At 41.8% G+C, this 19,292-nt stretch overlaps 1 protein-coding gene across 3 annotated transcripts in view; it reads right to left on the minus strand.

Annotated features, from left to right (window-relative positions):
- STXBP5L (syntaxin binding protein 5L) overlaps positions 1-17,078 on the minus strand; it is a 98,946-nt gene extending 81,868 nt beyond the window's left edge. For all 3 annotated transcript variants that reach the window (XM_066615869.1, XM_066615868.1, XM_066615870.1), the window contains exons 1-2: positions 16,896-17,078; positions 1,521-1,618 (exon numbers count right to left, since the gene is read on the minus strand). In XM_066615869.1, coding sequence (XP_066471966.1) covers positions 1,521-1,618; positions 16,896-17,078 — 281 coding nt within the window. The remainder of the gene's footprint in view (positions 1-1,520; positions 1,619-16,895) is intronic.
- Positions 17,079-19,292: the final 2,214 nt, after the last annotated feature.

Genomic DNA, 19,292 nt, shown 5'->3' on the forward strand with positions numbered 1-19,292 from the left:
TACAAAAAAAGAACATTAGAAGCTGCTAAAGCAGTAGCATAGCTGGGTCAGCTGGTACCCAGGGGTGGTGACGCCCTGCACCTCCCCTGCACCTATGTTGTCATCCCCTTCACTGCTGACCTGCCTCCAGAAATGGCTGAATTTGGAGCCGTACAAGAATGAGGGTAGGTGGAAGGGCTGATTTTGCAGCATTTGCCATGTGCCTCAGGTAAGAGCTGCCACCCATCCTCAGTGGAGACAGTGGAAAACCACCACTCTGCCATGGGGGGGAATGAACCCCCCGGCCCCAGATTAGCTACGCCACTGTGCTAAAGGTCTCTTTTTGACTTAAGGTGTTCTAGCAGACTCTGATTTTACTAATTTGTAGTTGTGAGCTATTTTCATCAAGCTGCTAAGTGAAGTATTGCTTGAAGTCAACTTATGTGAACCCACTGGCCACATAAATCTAGGGGTGCTGGAAATATAAGCAAGTTAACTGAATGACTCTTATTTGAAGACAAGGGATACCAGTTTTCTAATAAAGTGTCTCCCAATAACTTAATCCTTCCATTTTCCTGCAACATTCACTTTATATTTTAACGTAATTTCTGGTTTCAACCCTGGGATGAAACATACACTTAAATTCTGATCTTTTATACCACAACAAGAGGAGGATGATATTCTGAAAATACTATCTGAAGAAGAGGCAGTATTTGAACATGAGACTGTGTTAATACATCTAAACATTTTAATCTGCATAATGTGAGGTTTATATTTACTTCTCTTTTCTGAAATAACTTCAATGGCTTATGATGCTCTAATATATATCTAACATATATGATGCTCTAAGATTTCTATTACCAGAGCAAATAATAATGAAACCAGTGGATAATTCTTGTCCCCTCATGCCAAAGAGTTTTCCCTTCATTTACACTGTATTTTTTGGTGAGAGATTCTTATCAAATAAATACCTTTGCAGGTTTCTGTGTATGGGGGAGAAGTTGTAGATACAGGGTGACCCCCAAAAAACAGAACCCACAAATCTTTGAATAAAACTGTTAATTTTAATTTTTCTTCTTTTTTCTTTCAGGGTATACAAGTCAACTTTGTGCATGAAGTATTGGAACAATAATCTTCAAACAAGATTGAAGTTTGTGTCCAGTAAGGTTCTTGAAATTTACTGGACCTTTGTAGGATTTAATAAAATTTTTATGGGTTCTGTTTTTTTTGGGTCACCCTGTATGTTCCTTTTTCACCCATAAACAGTCAAAACTCATTGAAATTGCACACACAGAAGGTATGCGAAAAATCATCACTGGACTGGGCAAAAATCTGTATTGCTAATAAACAGTAGCAAAAATGGGGCAACAACTTGGTGATAACTAGCTTACTCTGCCCCAGATAAGTAAAGCAAAGTGTATAAAAATGTAAGCTTACCACTGCATCTTACCTAAATAAATGCATTCAAAAAACGAACTAATGGAACAAATTGTGCAGTACGGGGCAGAACTAATACCATGATCCCCAATAGTAAAGGATACATTCGAATTGCACCTGTTCTTGTCCCAATAGCCAGAATCTTCTGAACCGGGTCGAAAGCTAAGGCGGTAGGCAGATATGGAAACCCATGGCGGACAGTCTGCAACGGAAAAAATAAAATCTAGATGATGTAAAACAGTTGTAGTATTTCAGTTGACAGAAATGTTTCATAGCCTCATTCACTCTTATATTAAATAAGGTTTCATTCTTGCTTTTCAACTCCCAAAAGGGTTCTTGAGTAGGCTAACAACAGAAAACTATACAGAATAATAATCACAAAAATTAAATTATTGTCTGAATTACCAAGATCGCGATTACAAAATTGATTAATGAGTTACCAACTAATTAAAGATCCCTTTAACAAATTAAAAACTAGCCTGTTAATATATGCATTTACAAATATGGATGTTGGAATATCTACTTTATGATTCTAAGTTATGAATAGATTGCCTTGAAGGATAGATGAAACCTGCAATTAAAAAGGCTTCTCTATCAACAAAGAGTTTGAAATAACTTTAAGTAAGGAGATCAATTTACAGAAGGGCTTTCAGAAAATTTGAGTAAGTTACTACAGCATTGTTAAACCAAGCTCTGATTCAGGAAAAGCTATCATAACTTAAGTTCAACAAAAGGGTTAGTTTTGACTACCTTAAGACTGACTGTTTGCAATGGGATCTAGCATAGCTATAGCTGGATTGAGGATCCACTGGTTAGCGTGCTTGCCCTAGATTCATCCTATCACTGTCATGGAATCCTAAGGAAGGGATCACAGCTCAGTGGCAGAGCACACTTTTTGCATTCAGAACATCCCAGGGTAAATCTGCAGCATTTCAAGTTAAAAGGATCTTGAGTATCCTTCAGGATGCAAGAAACCAAGCGGATTCAAGGCAAAAAACCCAGACCAACTAGAGTGCTATCTAACAGGACTGAAGCAAGCAGGAAAAGGATACAGTATTTGGCAAGAGGCCCATATTAGCAGGTGTGCTGTCCAGCAGGAGCTAGGCTTGCAAAACTGTTGACCAGGAATTGTCAGGTAGGCAGTGGACAGCTTTACCTTGGGCCCTACAACTCAGCTCCTTCCTAGAGCTTCAGCAGGGTCCTGACCATGAGGAAGTGGCATTGTTTGCTTCTTCTTTCTAAGCAGAGCGGATAGAAGGTCTCAGATAGTCAAACAAAGCACTATTTCTTTAAATTTCAGCTTTGGTAATGGCCCATTGTCTTTTCTAAGCTAGAGGTACTTGGACTGCTGGTAGAAGGTCCTGAAGTGGCCAATTCACTTTCTCAGCCCACTGCTTGAAGCACTCACTTCACCTAGCCTTATGGGACATATGGCTCTGCCACAGCTGCTATTACCCATGGAGGGAAAAAATACAGGCACTTTTTGTGCCCATATGTTTTCCTCTCAAGGAGACAATTTAAGGTGGGAGATCTGCATGGGAGCAAAGAATTGCACATGCAGAGTTGTACTGATAAAAATGAAGGACCCCATGAAAATGATGTTGGGAGTTCTAAGCCCATGAAACTACACAAGATTGCTTGACCCTAGGTAAATCCACCAAGTTCACCTCTGTTGTTTCTGTACTACCTGCTAATAAATGGTCTTATGATCCAGGGGGAATTCAGAGAATTTAGACTCCAGCTGCAGTAATTGCTACCTGGAGTCAGAACTGATTTTGGAACTCAGTGCTGATTTGTTCCTGAAATACCAGTCTGCAGTAGTTGCGGACAACAGAGAAGCTGAAGAGAAATTGTCAGCAGCAAACCCTATGTATAAAGTCCTCCTTAGGGCTAATGTATTTTTTATTTTAGCTACCAACCACCAAGAGCAACAACCTGGATTCCTTTGTCCCACTGGTCCAGTTGCAATAAGTAATAGGCATGTTAACTATCATCTTGCATTTGCTACCTATCTGCCTTTGAAGACAATTTAGAAACTGCAATTAGCGTAGAACGCAGCAGCTCATGTGGTGATGGAAGTGAGGCAATCTGACTCTGTTGGACCATTTCTCTTTCATCTACAGCGGCTGCCGATACATTTCCAAGCACAATTCAAAGTGCTAGTTTTGACTTGTAAAGCCCTTCACAGTTTAGGGCAGTGATTTTCAAACAGTGTGCTGCAGCACACTGATGTGCTGTGAATAGTGTGCAGTGCGAATTTGGGGGTCACATATTAGTGGGGCTATTAGAGGATGTGAACCCCCCCACCTGCAGTGTGCCTTGTTAATTATCAAAAAACCAATGGTGTGCCTTCACAATTTTAGTGACTTCTCAGTGTGCTGTGAGATGAAAAAGGTTGAAAATTGCTGGTTTAGAGCAATGGTTTCTCAAGGACTACCTTCTTCCAAATGAGATGACTTATTCCCCAAGGTCCTTTGGGGGGGGGGATCACCTGCAGGTGCCACCAGATTCTGAGGTTAAACTGGTGGTGACAAGAGGAAGGGCCTTCTCTATAGTGGCACCACAATTATGGAACTCCCCAACCAATTAAGAAGCGAACCCTGCCTATTGGCTTTTTAAGTGGGGCCTTAAAACTTTATTTCCAATTGCTTCCACCCTTTAAAAATTGTTAGTTTTGGTTGCTCTTGTTTTGTTGTTGTCTTTTTATTCTTTACTCCATTTGAGCATATATTTGGTTATTCTTATTGTTTTAAATGTTGTTAGTTGCCTTGATTCTTTGTTTTTTTCCAAAAGAGAAAGTGGGACATAAATATTTTATTATTATTATAATACAGTACATAGGAGAGGAACAAACCAGTTTCACAAAAGAAAAAGTACTATGTAGCTATGTTAAAAGAGCTATCTTTGTTATGAATGACATAAATGCAACCAAGACTCCAACTTTCTTGCCCTTTTTGGACAAATCTAATGTTTTTAAGTCAAGTGAGATAACCTTATACGCAACAAGTTTTGAACGCATTCAGTATCTGGAAATATTTTAAATCCTGAGTGGGAAGAATACAGTATAGTCAGCTTTTTCAGACAGTTTCATTCTAAACTCAACCTTAGCAGAATCTTTTGGATTAACTAGGGAAACAAGACAAGGCTATTTTTTTAAGCTCCCTTATTATTTACATTACTGTCAGAGCCATTGGCAGAGCAACAGCAGCAAATATCTATAATGTAAAAGCAGAACAAGAAAAATGCTACGATTAGACTTGATGTGATATTATCTGACACTGAAATGTCTACTGGAATCCCTTAAATGTTCACTGGATTCCCTTAAAGTGCTCTTTGTCTTATTGGAATAGTACGGGGGGCCCGGTATCCGCAGAGCCCATATCTGCAGATTCACTTTTCCACAGATTGGGTCTACAGGGCCCCTATTCACGCCCCCCATGTTCCCCCTGCAGAGGTTCTTCTGAGCCCAGCAGAGGCTGTGCACATATGTATGCACTTCCCTGGGCCTCTTAATATCTTATAAGGCATTAAAAACATTACTTCTGGTTTGTTGTGTTTTTTTTTTTTAAAAAGGAAGTCACATGTTTTTTACTCTAAGAGTCCGTCTGAGCCCACCAGAGGCTGTGGGTGGATGTGTGTGGACTCTGCTGGGCTCAGAAGACTCTCTAGAGATCTCCTTGGTTTCGAAGGGGGGTGCATTTGACAGTATCCGTGGTTTCATTTAAACACAGGATACCAGGGCATGCCTATATAGTGCAATATGAAGCTATAAAATAAAGACAAGTTTGAAATTATCTTCTTAAATATTTTCTCAGAAGATAAGGCTAAGACTTTCTTGCACTAAATCCCGTAAAAAACTTTAGGAGTAAAGTTGTCATATCAATCTCAACAATGTTTAAAGATTAATTATAACAGATTGTAGGCAAACATTAAAAGAGATCTGCCACTGTAAGTCCTGGGCCTCTGGTGCAGCATGTGCTTTGCTGTTCTGTGTGCCACTGCTGCCAGCACAAAGCCCCAGAGGCCACACGTGTGTGACACTGGCCAGCAGAACCTCTGCTGTTGCCAGTAAGCAGCAGGGGAGAATCAGGGGTGGATTGGGCCAGGCTGGAAGTGGCTCAGGGATAGGATCTCAGCAGTAGCTGTGCATACCTGATCCTATTTCCCCCCAGCCCAGATCCAAGTCTCCTCAGACTTATGACTGACACAGGTCTGAGGAGACCTACTGGGGACCTGGCAACCTATGGAGAGGTAAGCAAAAATGTTCTTTATTTACCACTCCTGGACTGTCTAGTCTCCTGCTGACCCACAGCATGTAGTGTGAGCTCTGTCAGAAAGCACTGCACACTTCCCCCTCTTTTATTAATTTAAACAGTGCAGAGGTGTTAGGAGGCAGGGGGTTTAGAACTTTGTCCTCCCACAGCTCTGAATCAGTCATTCATGCCCCCCTGCACAATTTATAGGAGGGAAAACATTTCCTTTGGCAACTAATGTGGTGCATTGACTCCCAGACAGCCTCTTCTTCAAACTACATTATTATGTTTGCAAAGTTATCCTTGAGACACAATGAATTAATCAATGAGGTGCTGCAACAGATTGCTGCGTTATTTCCATCAGATATATTGGAGTTATTTTGTTACTGTTTGACTTCTACTTATTTTGTGTGGAACCATCAGTTCTATGAGAAATAGATAGGGTAGCAATGAGAAGCCCATTGAGCCCAGTGGTGGCTAACACCAGTTGGAGTAGGTTAACTTGAACTGAAGAAATAATTCCAATTTTTAAACCCTTGGACTTGAAAGAAAAACTCAGAATCTTAAGTGCCTTTGGAGTATTTATTTATTGGAGTGGGCAATTTACCCAGGAGAAATCTCAGTCTCATACTGCTAGGATGTGTGAAGGCCATACAGATGTGGAACAGGAGATTCAACATTGCATCTCCTGATGTTCCTCTTTTTAGTTAAAAGCAGCAAGAAAGCGAGTGGGGGCAAACTGCATTGGGTCATCACTAATGGGCACTACTGTATTGCAATTTGGTTTTATACAAGAACCACTGGGTTTTGTGCTCACTGTGGAGAGCTGGGCTCTCTCAAATGGTCCCATTCTATCTGGTTTTCTTAGCCTGGGATGGTGGCAGTGGATATACCTAGCCGTTCCCTCCATTTAGCTACTGATCCACTAGGTTGGTGAAGCAGAGAGCAGGAAAGGGTCACAGAGCATTAACTGCTATGGCATATGCCTACACCTCTTGATCAGATTCCAGTTTCCTCTAACAATGTTGTTCAAATTAAATTATAATATTAGTGTCTAACTTAATTATCCATTCTAGCAGAACCCTATACTAAAAGTTCATCACTGGTCTTCAATGATTACACACATTTCAAAGTCCTGTAAAAGAGAAAGAGAGAGAGTGTGTCTATAGGACACACACACACGCACCACTGCAGAGTTGTTTACATGATTAAACTGTTAAATGATACAGAGTTGCAGCCACAAAGGCAATCCTAATTTGGCAGAGAAGGATGTGCAGGTGGCAGAAATTAAAAGGGGAACAAAGAAACATTCCCAGAAAAGCTGTAAAATACCTGAATGGTCCCAGTACAGAAAGAGTCAGGAAGTAAAATCTACCACTAGTCTAAATTACAAAAAAAAATCAATAAATAATTGAAGACAACCTTAAATACTGTTTTTGGGACACTTGTCCAAAAAGAATGGTAAAAGGATAGTAAGCCTATGGTGCATAATTAAACTCAGAGGTCTGAAAGACCTATTAAAATAATGGAAAGATATGTGCCCTCCTATTATTAGTCAATGGACTGGAGACCTTTTGACTTTATCAACTTTTGAACAAAGGGCTTTCAAATATACAGTATTTGTGGACATTTAGAAGGCTTTCATCGACTTATATAGGGTGTAAAGTACTGTAAGCCAAGGTACTGTCTATAGATTGCTCAAATATCTCTATATTTCTTTTTCTCTTCCCCTATTTGAAATCAGACATTATCTTATTCTATTCTGCAATTGTTTTCTATCTGCTTTGTATTGTGTCTCAATGGTTTTTTTTCCCATTAAAAGAAAAAAAAACTCAAGAAGCAATAGGAACTACAAGATTGTAAGATCCTGGGTGTTATGTTGCTTAAATAACACTGACATTCAGTATATTTTTATAGATATCATTTGTGCATCAAATGACATTCTAATATTGAGGAAAAGATTGACACTGATGGCTGAAATGCTAATGAGTGGTCTTTCAAAATCCTGTCACTCACCTTCCACTCACAATTCTATGCATTATGTAGATATATATAACACCAAGAATGCACAGAAAAAGAAATGCAGCAGTATTAAGCAAATTGTATGAAAGAATCTAAAGACCAGTAATGGCCAAGTTCTCTGACGTGGCTTGACACTCAGGTCAAACTATTCAGAGGCCAACATCCATACTCGCACTCAATAAACAATGACATCATTCTGCTCTTGAACAGTTTGGATAGGGATGACTTAGCCCAGGGCTTTTCAAACAGGGGCGTCCCAACGCCCAAGCCTGTTAGCCCTGGCCACTTTCCCCTTAAGGGGCGGGGGGGGGGGGAAGACAGCAACACTATCCTCAGGATCGCATCACTAAGGGGCCTGCAGGGGCTGGCATTTACTTACCAGACCCTGCAGCAGCCTTCCTGGGGTGCAGGGAGCCCTGTGCAAGGGTCTGCAAGGCTCCCCAGGTCTTGAAAAGTGAAAGCACAGCGATTGTGCTCTACTTCCAGTTTTGCTGGAAGTGGAGTGCAACAAAAATAAAAAAAATAAAAAAATAAAATAAAAATATTTATATGCAATTTTATATTAAAATGTGCTTCAATCCATTTAGCCCATTAACTCACATGCATTCAAGTGCACATTTTGATTGTTTTCCATTCTACCCTGGAGATATAAACTTATAATATGTTATTTATATCTCTAAAATTCTACGGACATTGGTTGTGAACGTGGGGCCCTACAAAAGAAAATGTTTCCAATTGGGCACTGCAGCGCCTAAGGCTGGCCCTGCCTTCACACAACCTCCACCGCAAGGTTCTCCTTATGAGCCAGCTGGCAGCATTTCAGCCCTCCAAGTACACACTAAAAAGATGACTCAGAGGCCTTTACACCACTGCAAAGTCTCTGGAGCACCTCTCCATTCCGTTATTGGGAAGGCTGCCCAGTGGTGGAAATGGTTCAGAAGCATATAGGGAAATTAAGCAGTGCTGAAGTAATATGATCACCATGATTAAGTAACAACCTAAACTGTATCTCTAAACATCTAAATACCAATGCCAGATCAGGCATAATCTGTCTCTCCCTTTATGAGACTGGCTAGATCACTTGCAGAACAGAACTCCTTTCCTCCCCAACTTAACAGCAACTATAAACAAATGAAGAATGAATGTTAAAGCCCTACAAATTTCCTCTTTGTGCTTCCTTGACAACGAAGTATTCAAGTCTGCCTCTTCAGTAGCAATTGTAAGGTCAAGAACACAAATATCTGCTTTCCACCTCCAAAACAGAAACCCTCCTTCCCCCACTTCAAGAAATAAGCATTAATGATGATGATGATGATGATGATGATGATGAATATTTGTATACCGCTTTTCAACAAAAAAGTTCGCAAAATGGTTTTCAGAGAAAATAAATAAATAAATAAATAGCAGTATTTATTTATTTATTAAATAAATAAATAAATAAATAAATAAATAAATAAAGAATAGTCCCAGAAAGGCTCACAATCTAAAAAGATGCAGAAAAAAACAACCGGAAACAGTCACTAGAAAAGACATTGTGCTGGGGTCGATAGGGACAAACACTACCTGACACCAATATAAGAGGAGCATCACTAAAATACAGTCTCCTTATTCAGGGTTCCATTCCCAGAACTCAGGTGGATGGCAAAAATCGCATTAAAGCAAATCCATTTAAAAAACAATGTCCCTTTGCTCAGCGCTTTAAAAACAGCTTTGCTGACCTTTGTAATGCATCAAGCAAACAATCATTCTCTCTCCAGGCACTTGGAAAGGCTTCATTGGGTGGCAGCATTCCCTCCCTTCACCAGGAGCTGCAGCGTGGGGGAGAGGGGAGAATGGATGAGGTGATAATCACTGCCATTTAGCATTCTTTCACACGCCCAAGGGGAAGGGAGGGATTGCTTGCTTTGGAGTGAAGCTTTTCTAAGTGCCTGTCGACAGAATGATTGATGGATTGTCAGCTGGCTGCCCAACTGCCCTCACATTAAGGAGGCTATTGTTAAACTACTTTTTCCCTTTAATTTAAAGGGACCTTTTCAGCATCCTGAGATAAAACCATGGGTGAAAAATCTGTGGATAATTAGGTAATACCTATAAGTGCCTCAAATGCCCAGTTAGCAACTAAGATCAACTATGCAAGCTACCAAGCTACCTAATACAGTACACCTGTCAAACGTTGTCTTCTCAAACACCATGGAGCAAGTAAGACAGGTAAATAATACAGAAATAGAAAGAAGGCTCCCCAGCCCTTCTACTACTTCCCGGGTTGTTCAAATGTGCTGCAATCATGGTTCAATTTGTTTATTTAAATTATTTTTAATTCAATTTCCTCATCAAAAAGCCCAAGGAAAAATAATCTACAATATAATATAATGGGTAGGATCTCAGTTTGTGCTTTCACAATCAGGAGCTTCGTCCATGAATGGTAGACACATTCTGCTTGCGCAATGGCTGCTCTCCTTCCATTCCCCGAAGGGCATGTCTCCTGCCATTTGTGGAGGCAGCCCCACGTGATGGAAGCTCTGGTTGGGATGCTACTCATAAAACACAACAAATAATAAAATTAATTTTAAAGTAGCAGAATAATATAAGTTCCATCTCACTGTTCTAGCTGTAATGACTCCTTGCTAGAGTTCTCTTTGACTTCTTCTACTGCTTTTCACTTCCGAGACTGAGGCATGATAGTCTTCATCTATTTCTCTTTCTAGACTTTTCACCAACCAGGCAGAATGTCTAGGTTTAGGGACAATTATTCACTTTTTTCTGCATTGGTGACAATGTAGTGCATTTATGCCAGTGTACCAGTATCTTAAAAGGGAAGTGTTATTTGCATTAGACAGTGGTGCAAGATGAAAGGCAGTTTAACCCTTTCTCCCTGAACCATAGTTCCGATGAACCCCCTCCCCCGGAGCCAATTGCCCTGGAAGGGAGTGACAAGCCCATCCATGAGGCCAACTGAAGCTGTTGTCTCAGGCAGCAGATTGGTGGGAGGTGCCCATCTCTGGCCACCTATTTGCCTTCATAGCTGTTCCTCCTTCTTCCACACCCTGGAATGGAAAAGGAAGATGGAGACAGAGAGGAAGAAAAAACATGGAGGGGAGGAGAGTGCTGAGCTAGAACACTGGAGAGTGGAAGGAGCAGAGACATCATTGGGAAAGAGGGCAGCATTTGGCATGATGCTCCACCCATCAGGAGGTCCTGGGCTGGCCCTGAGAGCAATGAAGAAACTTTGGAGGACACAATTTTTGTTGGGACTGCTGTACAGAGCTGCAGGTTAACTTCTCTCCATGCCACAGTTCCAATCTGTATTAAAGTGGGGGCATATCTCCCTTTAAAAAAAATGTACATAGATGAAACATAAAACCATGCTTAATATATTTCGTTTCTCCATCACAAAGAAGACCTCTTAGCTAGCCAAAAAAAAAAAAATCTTTAATCATGTAATCTATGGAGGCAGGGCAGCTGAAACTACAACTAACTGTGCCATTTCAAACAGGAACATTTTGAAACATGAACATTTCTTATTAGGAATCCCTATTCAAATGCAGAGAGCAGTTGAGATTTCTGTAAACCAATACAGCGCTAATAGAAATACACCATGCCAAACAAGGGTTAAAAGCTTGCAAGTAAAGCTACCCCAAATGGGTCATTTGTTCCGGTTTTGCCCATTAAGCATCTATCTTTACAAAAGATAATACAGAAGACAGACTCTTCATACAAGTGTGAAAATTAAGCAACAGAAATAAATGAGGGAAAAGGGAGCTCTTCAAATATAAAGCTGCAATGAGAGAACTTCAGGAATAGAAACTGCAGGGTTGAAATGAAGGTTATGCATTTATACGCATAAATGAAGGCTATATAATGAGGGCAGATCACCCTCATCCACCTATTTCTTCTGCTGGTTATATCCAAGGATTCCATTCTGGAGATTTAATAACTGGAAGACAAATTATTGTAAATGTTAATCAGAAGTAGCCAGATCAGGCACTGGCCAAGAGCCTATCCAGAACCTTTAGTATCAGTGGCAGCACTCAATGTACTATCAGGGGGTAGTGGGGGGATGACATAAGGGATCCAATGAAAGGCTTTGCCACAAGACCCTAGCAATCTGCCAGCACTGATCCAATTTTGGCATTATTTTTCTGAAAGCCTGTAAACTTTGAACTTTCAAATATAGGTTCCAAAGGTGTCTGAATTTAATAAGCACCTCAGATCAATGTCTACACTTTCCCTTTTCAGAGAAAAGCATGCTATTAGCATTTATAATGCATAACCTCATGAACTGTGGTAATTTTGAAATGAAATCCACTAGCACAAAGTGTACAGTCATACATTTGGAGACAGACAAAAAAGCATGTTGGTTACTGACTGGGTGCTCATCAGCTGAAAGGAAGTTTATGGATCTGGATGGTTTCCTGACATCTCTGGGTTTTCCCTGCTGCTGTAGCTGGCATTCCTTTGGCAATCTGGTTAATCTCTGGAAAGGGTAGGAGGCCCTGATTGTTGGCATCCAGATATCCTCTTTTGCCTCACAATGTTGGACCATCTTGATTTTTTTTGAAGTATTTGATTTGATTAAACGAACAGGGCAAAGGTAAGGGCACAAACGGTGGAAGACTTGGACCAAGTTCAGCCAAACACAGGTAAGAGGCTACCGTTGCATCTGCTTAGAGCACGGGTTCCCAAACTCCTCCAAGGGAGTTGGGGACCCTGTAAGTGACTGCAACGGCACTGCAGCTGCTGAGGTGCGGCAGGGACCCAAGGGCATGCTAATATGCCTGGGGGGTTGTGAAGCCTGCTGGAGACTCACAGCTCCTTCCGGAGCCTCCCCACTGCAGCAGTGAGTTCCAATCGCTGATCAGAGCTCACAGCTGCAATACTGAAGGTTGCAGTGAAGGTTGCGGCTTGTGGAAGGTGCTGCAAGCCTCCAGGAGGATTCACAACCCCAGCTATATAACTGTGCCCCTGGATCCCCACAGCACCATCAGGGTACCCATTCCTGGGCGACTCCCTTTAAAGGGGAATGGCCCACATCTGGTTCCTGTGGTGAGTCACAACCCACCACTTTGGGAATTGCTGGTTTAGAGCCTTTCCAAAGCTTATGGGCCAGTTGCCCTCTGAAAAGGACTTGAGGGTTGGTCTCAGAGGTAATAAATACTTTATTGAGGAAGGTGAGGTCTTGGAAACTATTTGGTGTGGTGAAATCCTTTCTGAAAAAGCTATTACCTCAATAATTACTGCCTTTTTTCTAAATTATCTCTTTTGGACATGGTAATGAACCTGCTCTAGCTTTCCTTAGGTTAAACTAACTGTCCAGTTTCTTCCCAATCTGTTTTAAGAACTAATATTGACTTGGCTGCTCTGATTAATAACCCACGCCAAGAGATGGAGAGAGGGAAGTGTGACCCTGTTGGTTTTCCTGGATCTCCCTGTGGTTTTTGACACCATTAATAATTTTATCCTTTTGGGCTACCTAGTTGGAACTGTTTTGTGGTAGCTCCCATTCTTTCTGGAGAACAGATCTCACAAGTAGTTACTAGGGGACTGCTGCTTCACTTTGGAGCATACAGGATGCCACAAAGTACCATGCATTTTTCATACTTTATGGACTTTTAAAAGTCCATAAAACATTGGGTGAGATTATCTAGAGATTTCAGCAGAGGCTGTCAAATGACACCCAGTTCTTGCTCTCATTTAGAATATCTGATTCCAGGGGGGCAATAGAAGCTCTGAACTGGGGGCTGTTTTGGTCTGATGAAGCTGAATAAACTGAAGCTTAATCCAGACAAGACAGAGGCACTTGGGGGAATATGATAATCTGAGAAGAGATGTGCATGCTGTTTTAGATGGGGCTACCTACACTCCTTCTGAAGCAGTTTGTCTATTAGAATTATTCCTATATCAGGTTCCTGCTGCTAGATGTCCAGGTAGTGGTAGTGATCAGAAGTTCTTTTTATCAATTTACAATGCAATCCTATGTATGTCTATTCAGAAGTAAGTCCATCTTACTTCAATGGAACTTACTCCCAGGAAAGTGTGAATAGGATTTCAGCTTTAATCTGGTAAATTTGCTGCTCTTTTTGCACACAAGGGATAATCATCCATGCTGTAGTCACTTGCAGGCTACATTAATGTAATACACTGTACCTTGCAGGCTACATTAATGTAATACACTTTACGTGAGGCGGCCTTTGAAGACAATTCAGAGACTTGAATTTATCCAGAATGAGGCTATGAGGGCTCTGTCCAACAGACTGGATCATGTTATGCTGAACCTAGTTTTACTAGAAACCAAACTGTCTCCAGGTTCAGTTCAAGAATATGGTTTCTGATTAAAAGGGACAATTGGAGCATATGTTGTTATCAACACACACAATCTCCATGTTCCTGCTGAAGGGCCAGTGATGGAGGCATGGTGATTCTCAGTATAATTGTGGCGATCTGTCCCATTGGTAAACAGTCCTCTTAACTTATCTAAGATCTGGAAATAGCTTGATTTGAAGAGATGGGTTTTTGATAGCATTCTCTACAGTAATATGCATACATTGGAACTTACTGCCCAATCTTATTCCTCACCTATGCTGCCAGAACTTGTACCCCAGCAGCACAATGCAATTTGCAGCACTACAAATTATGACATGCTCTTGCATCTGGTCCATTGCTGCTGGTGCCAGCTGTGTGACAGTGGCTTAGCTGGCTCCAATAAGTTAGTGTGGGTGGTGGGCGGGGTGGGGGAATAACAGGGCAAAGGGGGGAGGATTGGGGCCACCAGGATGAGTTTTGGGGTGCTTATCTGCAGCAAAGGCACTGCCAATATGCTATGCCCCCAACCCTTACTATATCCCCTTGGATCCACTCAGACTTCCACCAGCCATAGAGCTGGTACAGACCTAAGTAGATCCATAGGACAACAGGGTTCTTACCAGGATGTAAGAGAAGAAACATTTCCTTACTTTGAGGAGGCCTCCTGATTGCCCACCACTACCACAACAGGATGCAGCATGCACCTCCATGGCATAGCTGCATCAATGCAAGTGGAGGGAAATAGGATTGGGACATTCGTCAAGTGATAAGATTCTTTAGATAAGAATGAAGTGATACTAAAGGAAGGCACCTTTTGCAAAACTTATTTAATGTTTGGTGAAACTTAGACATATGAACTATCTGTCAAACCAACCTTAAGCTCTGTAGCTGATGATCAACCAAATGTCAAGCTTACACAGAAATTTTTAAGTACAAAGATGGCAACACTAGAACTTCTCCAAGTCTGAGACTATGGTCCGAGAATCTAGCACTTTACCAAACAGTTTCAGAAAGAAACTCTAGGAAAGAAGGGCAGAGAAAAGGCCACTAGTTTACACTAACTGGTGGTTTTTTGTTTTAACAAAAAACAAAAACAAAACAAAACTGTCAGTTGTTAAGTGTTGATTGCTGGAAAACTTTAGGCAGGTGCTTGTCTCCACCTTCCAAGCCCAAATCCATCAATGCACCCTGCCTAGCCTTCATTGGTTCTGTGGATGAACAAGCAGTGTGGGATGAAGTGCTCTGCAAAAGTGTCTCAGATCTTACATAAGAGCCATATTAATGTGTTCTATTAATGTTAAACTCTGTTCAGATCAGCTCCAGTTTGTCACTCTGTAAGCGGAGTCTGTACTAAAAATATACTTTGCTGATGCATGTATTTAATTTCTTTTACAGACTGGTACAAAACCAATGTGGAAAAGTTACTGGTTACACTTAAATTATGTTGCTGTCAAAATCCCCAATGGGTCAACTTTACCATAGTACAAGCAAGGGTAAACTGATTGATTTATGTCCAAAATTGCTGCAGCTGCCCAAATAAGTAGATCAATTTATCAAACATGTCAGTCTACACCATTTATGCAAGAGTTAATATAAAGATCTCTGAAATGAATGAAGTAGGAGATGCTTCCTCCTCTGCTTAAGACTAATGGGAGTTTTGGATAATGAATGTGAAAAACACAATGCATTGGGTACTGACCTTTTCCCATTACTGCAACATTTACGCATAGCAACCATTTTTGCATAAACTTTGTCCCCATTTACATCCTTGGATAGCTGTGAGATAATTCACAGTACCACAGAACAGCAGCAATTACAGAGGATTAAATTATGATATGCTTTTTAATATGAGAATCAACAGCAAAGCACTATTTTCTATCTTAGATTATAAATATGAGATAACAGTTATTTTAGCATATTCAGTATCCAAGTATTTGGAACAGATAACAAAGCTGTGAAAAGGACACTAGTAAAAGCATAGTTAAAGATAAAGATTGACCAACTCTTGCTTCCTTTCACTGTAACAGAAGTCCTTGAATGTTTAACATTAGAAAGCTTAAATCTTCTTTTCATTCACATGTAAAATTCCTTTCAAATTCCAAGTCCTATGTTAGCAGTACAAAAAGAAATCCCAAACATTTCCATCACACTTGATCATTTCGAAAACCGACACTGTAAATACAGTGTATGCAGTTTATTGCCATATGATTGTGATGCTGGGCTTCTAAATATTACTTTGCACAATTAAAATAACTTACTTTGGAAAAAATGGGTGGAACTGCAAAATGAAGCCTGTCTAACATCCCAATAATATTGTTACTAAATTATCACTCTTGTATGCAAGATTTTTATGTGGTCTCTCAGCCGATAGCTGCTTTCAGCTAGGCCACAAGTGAATATATTTCATTCAGAACAGTAAATTAGGTTTTCTGAACATTCTTTGAACCAGTGTTTAATGAATGAAAAGCATGCATAAACTATAAACAACATTTGTGAGTGACATGCTAATCTTAAACATGTCACGTACTTTCAAGTGAGTGTGTTTACAGTTGCAGCTTAGACACCTCAGTCATATAAACCCCATAAATATGATATTATCTGGAGCTGTCACATCAGGATCAGGCCTCTGATGCTGAAATTCTGCTCTTTTTAACAACAATGCACAAGAAACAACAGAAACCATTTGGATTCAATTATCAGTAACAAGCAAATAGTATTCATAAGTGTCAGAATATCGTTTAGATATTACCTACTTAGACCAGAATCCTATGTATGTCTACTCAGAAGTAAAATCAAGTTCAATGGGTCTTACTCTAAGGTAAGTATATACAGATTGTAGGCATAGCTTTTTATGTTAAATGCCTATTGCAATCTAGTTTTAAAGAAGAAAAATTGTACTCTTACCTTGCATATCTGAAAATAGTCTGAAGTGAGAGTTTCTTGTATTTCCTCTCTGGGTGTTCCCACAGTCCCTCCAGAGTGTACAGAACCACCTCCAGTCCCACTGCCACCACTGGTTCCACTGCTGCTTCCACCAGGGGATGAAGTTAAACCATCCAAAACTTTATGAAGATTAAATTTCTTCATTTTTAATCTTAAGGAGGACTTTGCAGGTAGGGAGAAAATGCAGGCTCACATTTAGCCAAGCAACAACAACAACATCATCATCATCAGCCTCTCAAATTTTCTTATGAGTGATGCAGCAATAAAGATGTTTACATTAACTGGAGTTTCAGTATAGTGTATAACTGACTAAAGTACACAGAGACTTCATTTTATCAAAATAGAGAAAGTCAGGGATACTTTAAAGGGGGAGGGTGAACTCCACAGTTAGCAAACCCAAGGACTGGAATTCAAAAAGCTATCAGTTGTCGGTAATCACAGGGTGCCATCCTTGAACCATCAAAATTTTATAAAAAAAAATACCAGTAACTAGGATTCAAGCCAACATTCAAACTGGCCTAAATATCTTTGCCTATGACCACACTATGTTGCTGAAAAAATATTTCTGTATTTGAAGTAAGTGACATTACAAAATTTCCAAGCCTTCTCCTATAGCAGGATATTTCAATATATATATATAATTTTTTTTAGTAGGAATTTTCTCCCTCTTTGAAAGAGAAAAATCCACTTTTGTCTTCTACATCTGTCTGTCACTTGCTTGGACACTATGTACAGCAATTGCAGATCCTCCTGGAGCTTCCCTTTGCTTTTAGGATATTCAGGGTGAGTAATCAACCTTTTCCTCAGTGGAGTGCTCTTGGTACACCCAAAGAACTTGCACTGTTATAAGCGGACAGTATTCTCTCCTGGCAAGCCTAGACTACTAACTGGCTGTGCTTCATAGCTCAGGCTTCACCCCGACACAGGTCTGCCTATACCACAGGCAGGGCTATACCACAATTTGTTAAATCCGAATGAGTTTTATCCAGCCATCCGCTCCCAGGGCTTCTTCTTGGGATGGATGGAAGGAGGACCACTGAAGCCTCTGATCTCATCAGTCCTGCTTGAGCCAAGAGACCAAATGATCCTCTGGCAAGCAAGCAACTAACTGGCACCAGCCTGCCTGACCATCCATCAGTCTCCTAGGGGAGGCACCAGGGCCTGGAGGAAGGGAGCTGCTCCAGACCAGGTCATGGCTGAAGTGACCCAAAGGCAGTCCACCGAAGAGGGCTTAGGAAGAGACGCCCCGTCCAGCTGCTGCTAGTTGAGGGACGCCAAAGGGGTGCCTGTCACAGCCTCGCTGGCCCCCCTGTGAGGGCAGCAGTAGCAGCAGGGCTGGCTCCAGGACAGCCGCAGTGGCAGACTGTGGCCCTCACAGCGGAGGGAATGGTGCTGGCTGCCCGCCTCGCCCTGCCCGCCGCGCTGCCTTGGCTTCTGCAGTACCCCTGACAGCTCTCTCCATCCGCTCTCCAAGGCGCTGAAACCACAGGCGGCGCCAACGGCTCCTCCTCCAGACCCACCCGCGGCGCTCGCGCCAATGTGAATGTGGAGTGGCGCTCGCTTCGAGCGAGAGGGAGGGCGTTGATTGACATCCGCGGCAGCCAATCCGACGGCAGGGTGAGGTATAAAAGCGGGATGGGTTCGCATTGGCAGCGCAATGTGAAGTTGGGTGGGGGGAGTGGTGGTTTTGACGCCTCTCGATAGGCTGGGAAATAAAGCTGTCAAGCTTGGGGAAGCCAGTTACATAACGGAAGCCTTGGTGACGAGGCCCCACCCAGTGTGAGATGGGGAGTGGGAAACGCTGCGGCGGAGGAGCTATTGCTGCTTGACGGCGACGGCACCACCGCCTCTACCGCTCGGGAAAATGGCGGAAAGAAAAAGCGCTGCCAGCTGTGGGGTGAGGGCACGTCGGCGCGAGCGCACGCGCACACACCAACGCCTGCCCGCAGTGTGCGGCTCGCGCCCTAACGGCAGCCCAGTGGCTTAACGGTCGCCAGCTGACTGGCAGGGGCGGGGGGGTGGAGCTGCGACCCCTCACTGAGGCTGCAGTCCTAGCCACACTTATCTGGGAGTAAGCCCCGTTGACCACAGTGGGACTTACTTCTGAGTAGGCATGCCTAGGAGTGGGCTCTGAGGCTGCAGTCCTGGCCACACTTACCTGGGAGTAAGCCCCATTGACTCTAATAGGATTTACTTTTGAGTAAGCATGCATAGGCTTGTGGTCCAAGGCTACAATCCTATCCACACTTACCTGGAAGTAAGCTCCATTGACTATAATGGGACTTACTTCTGAGCAGACATGCACAGGATTGGGCTCTAATGCTGCAATCCTAGCCACACTTTCCTGGGAGTAAGTCC

Source organism: Tiliqua scincoides, chromosome 2 (genome assembly GCF_035046505.1).
Source record: "Tiliqua scincoides isolate rTilSci1 chromosome 2, rTilSci1.hap2, whole genome shotgun sequence".
Classification (NCBI taxonomy): domain Eukaryota; kingdom Metazoa; phylum Chordata; class Lepidosauria; order Squamata; family Scincidae; genus Tiliqua; species Tiliqua scincoides.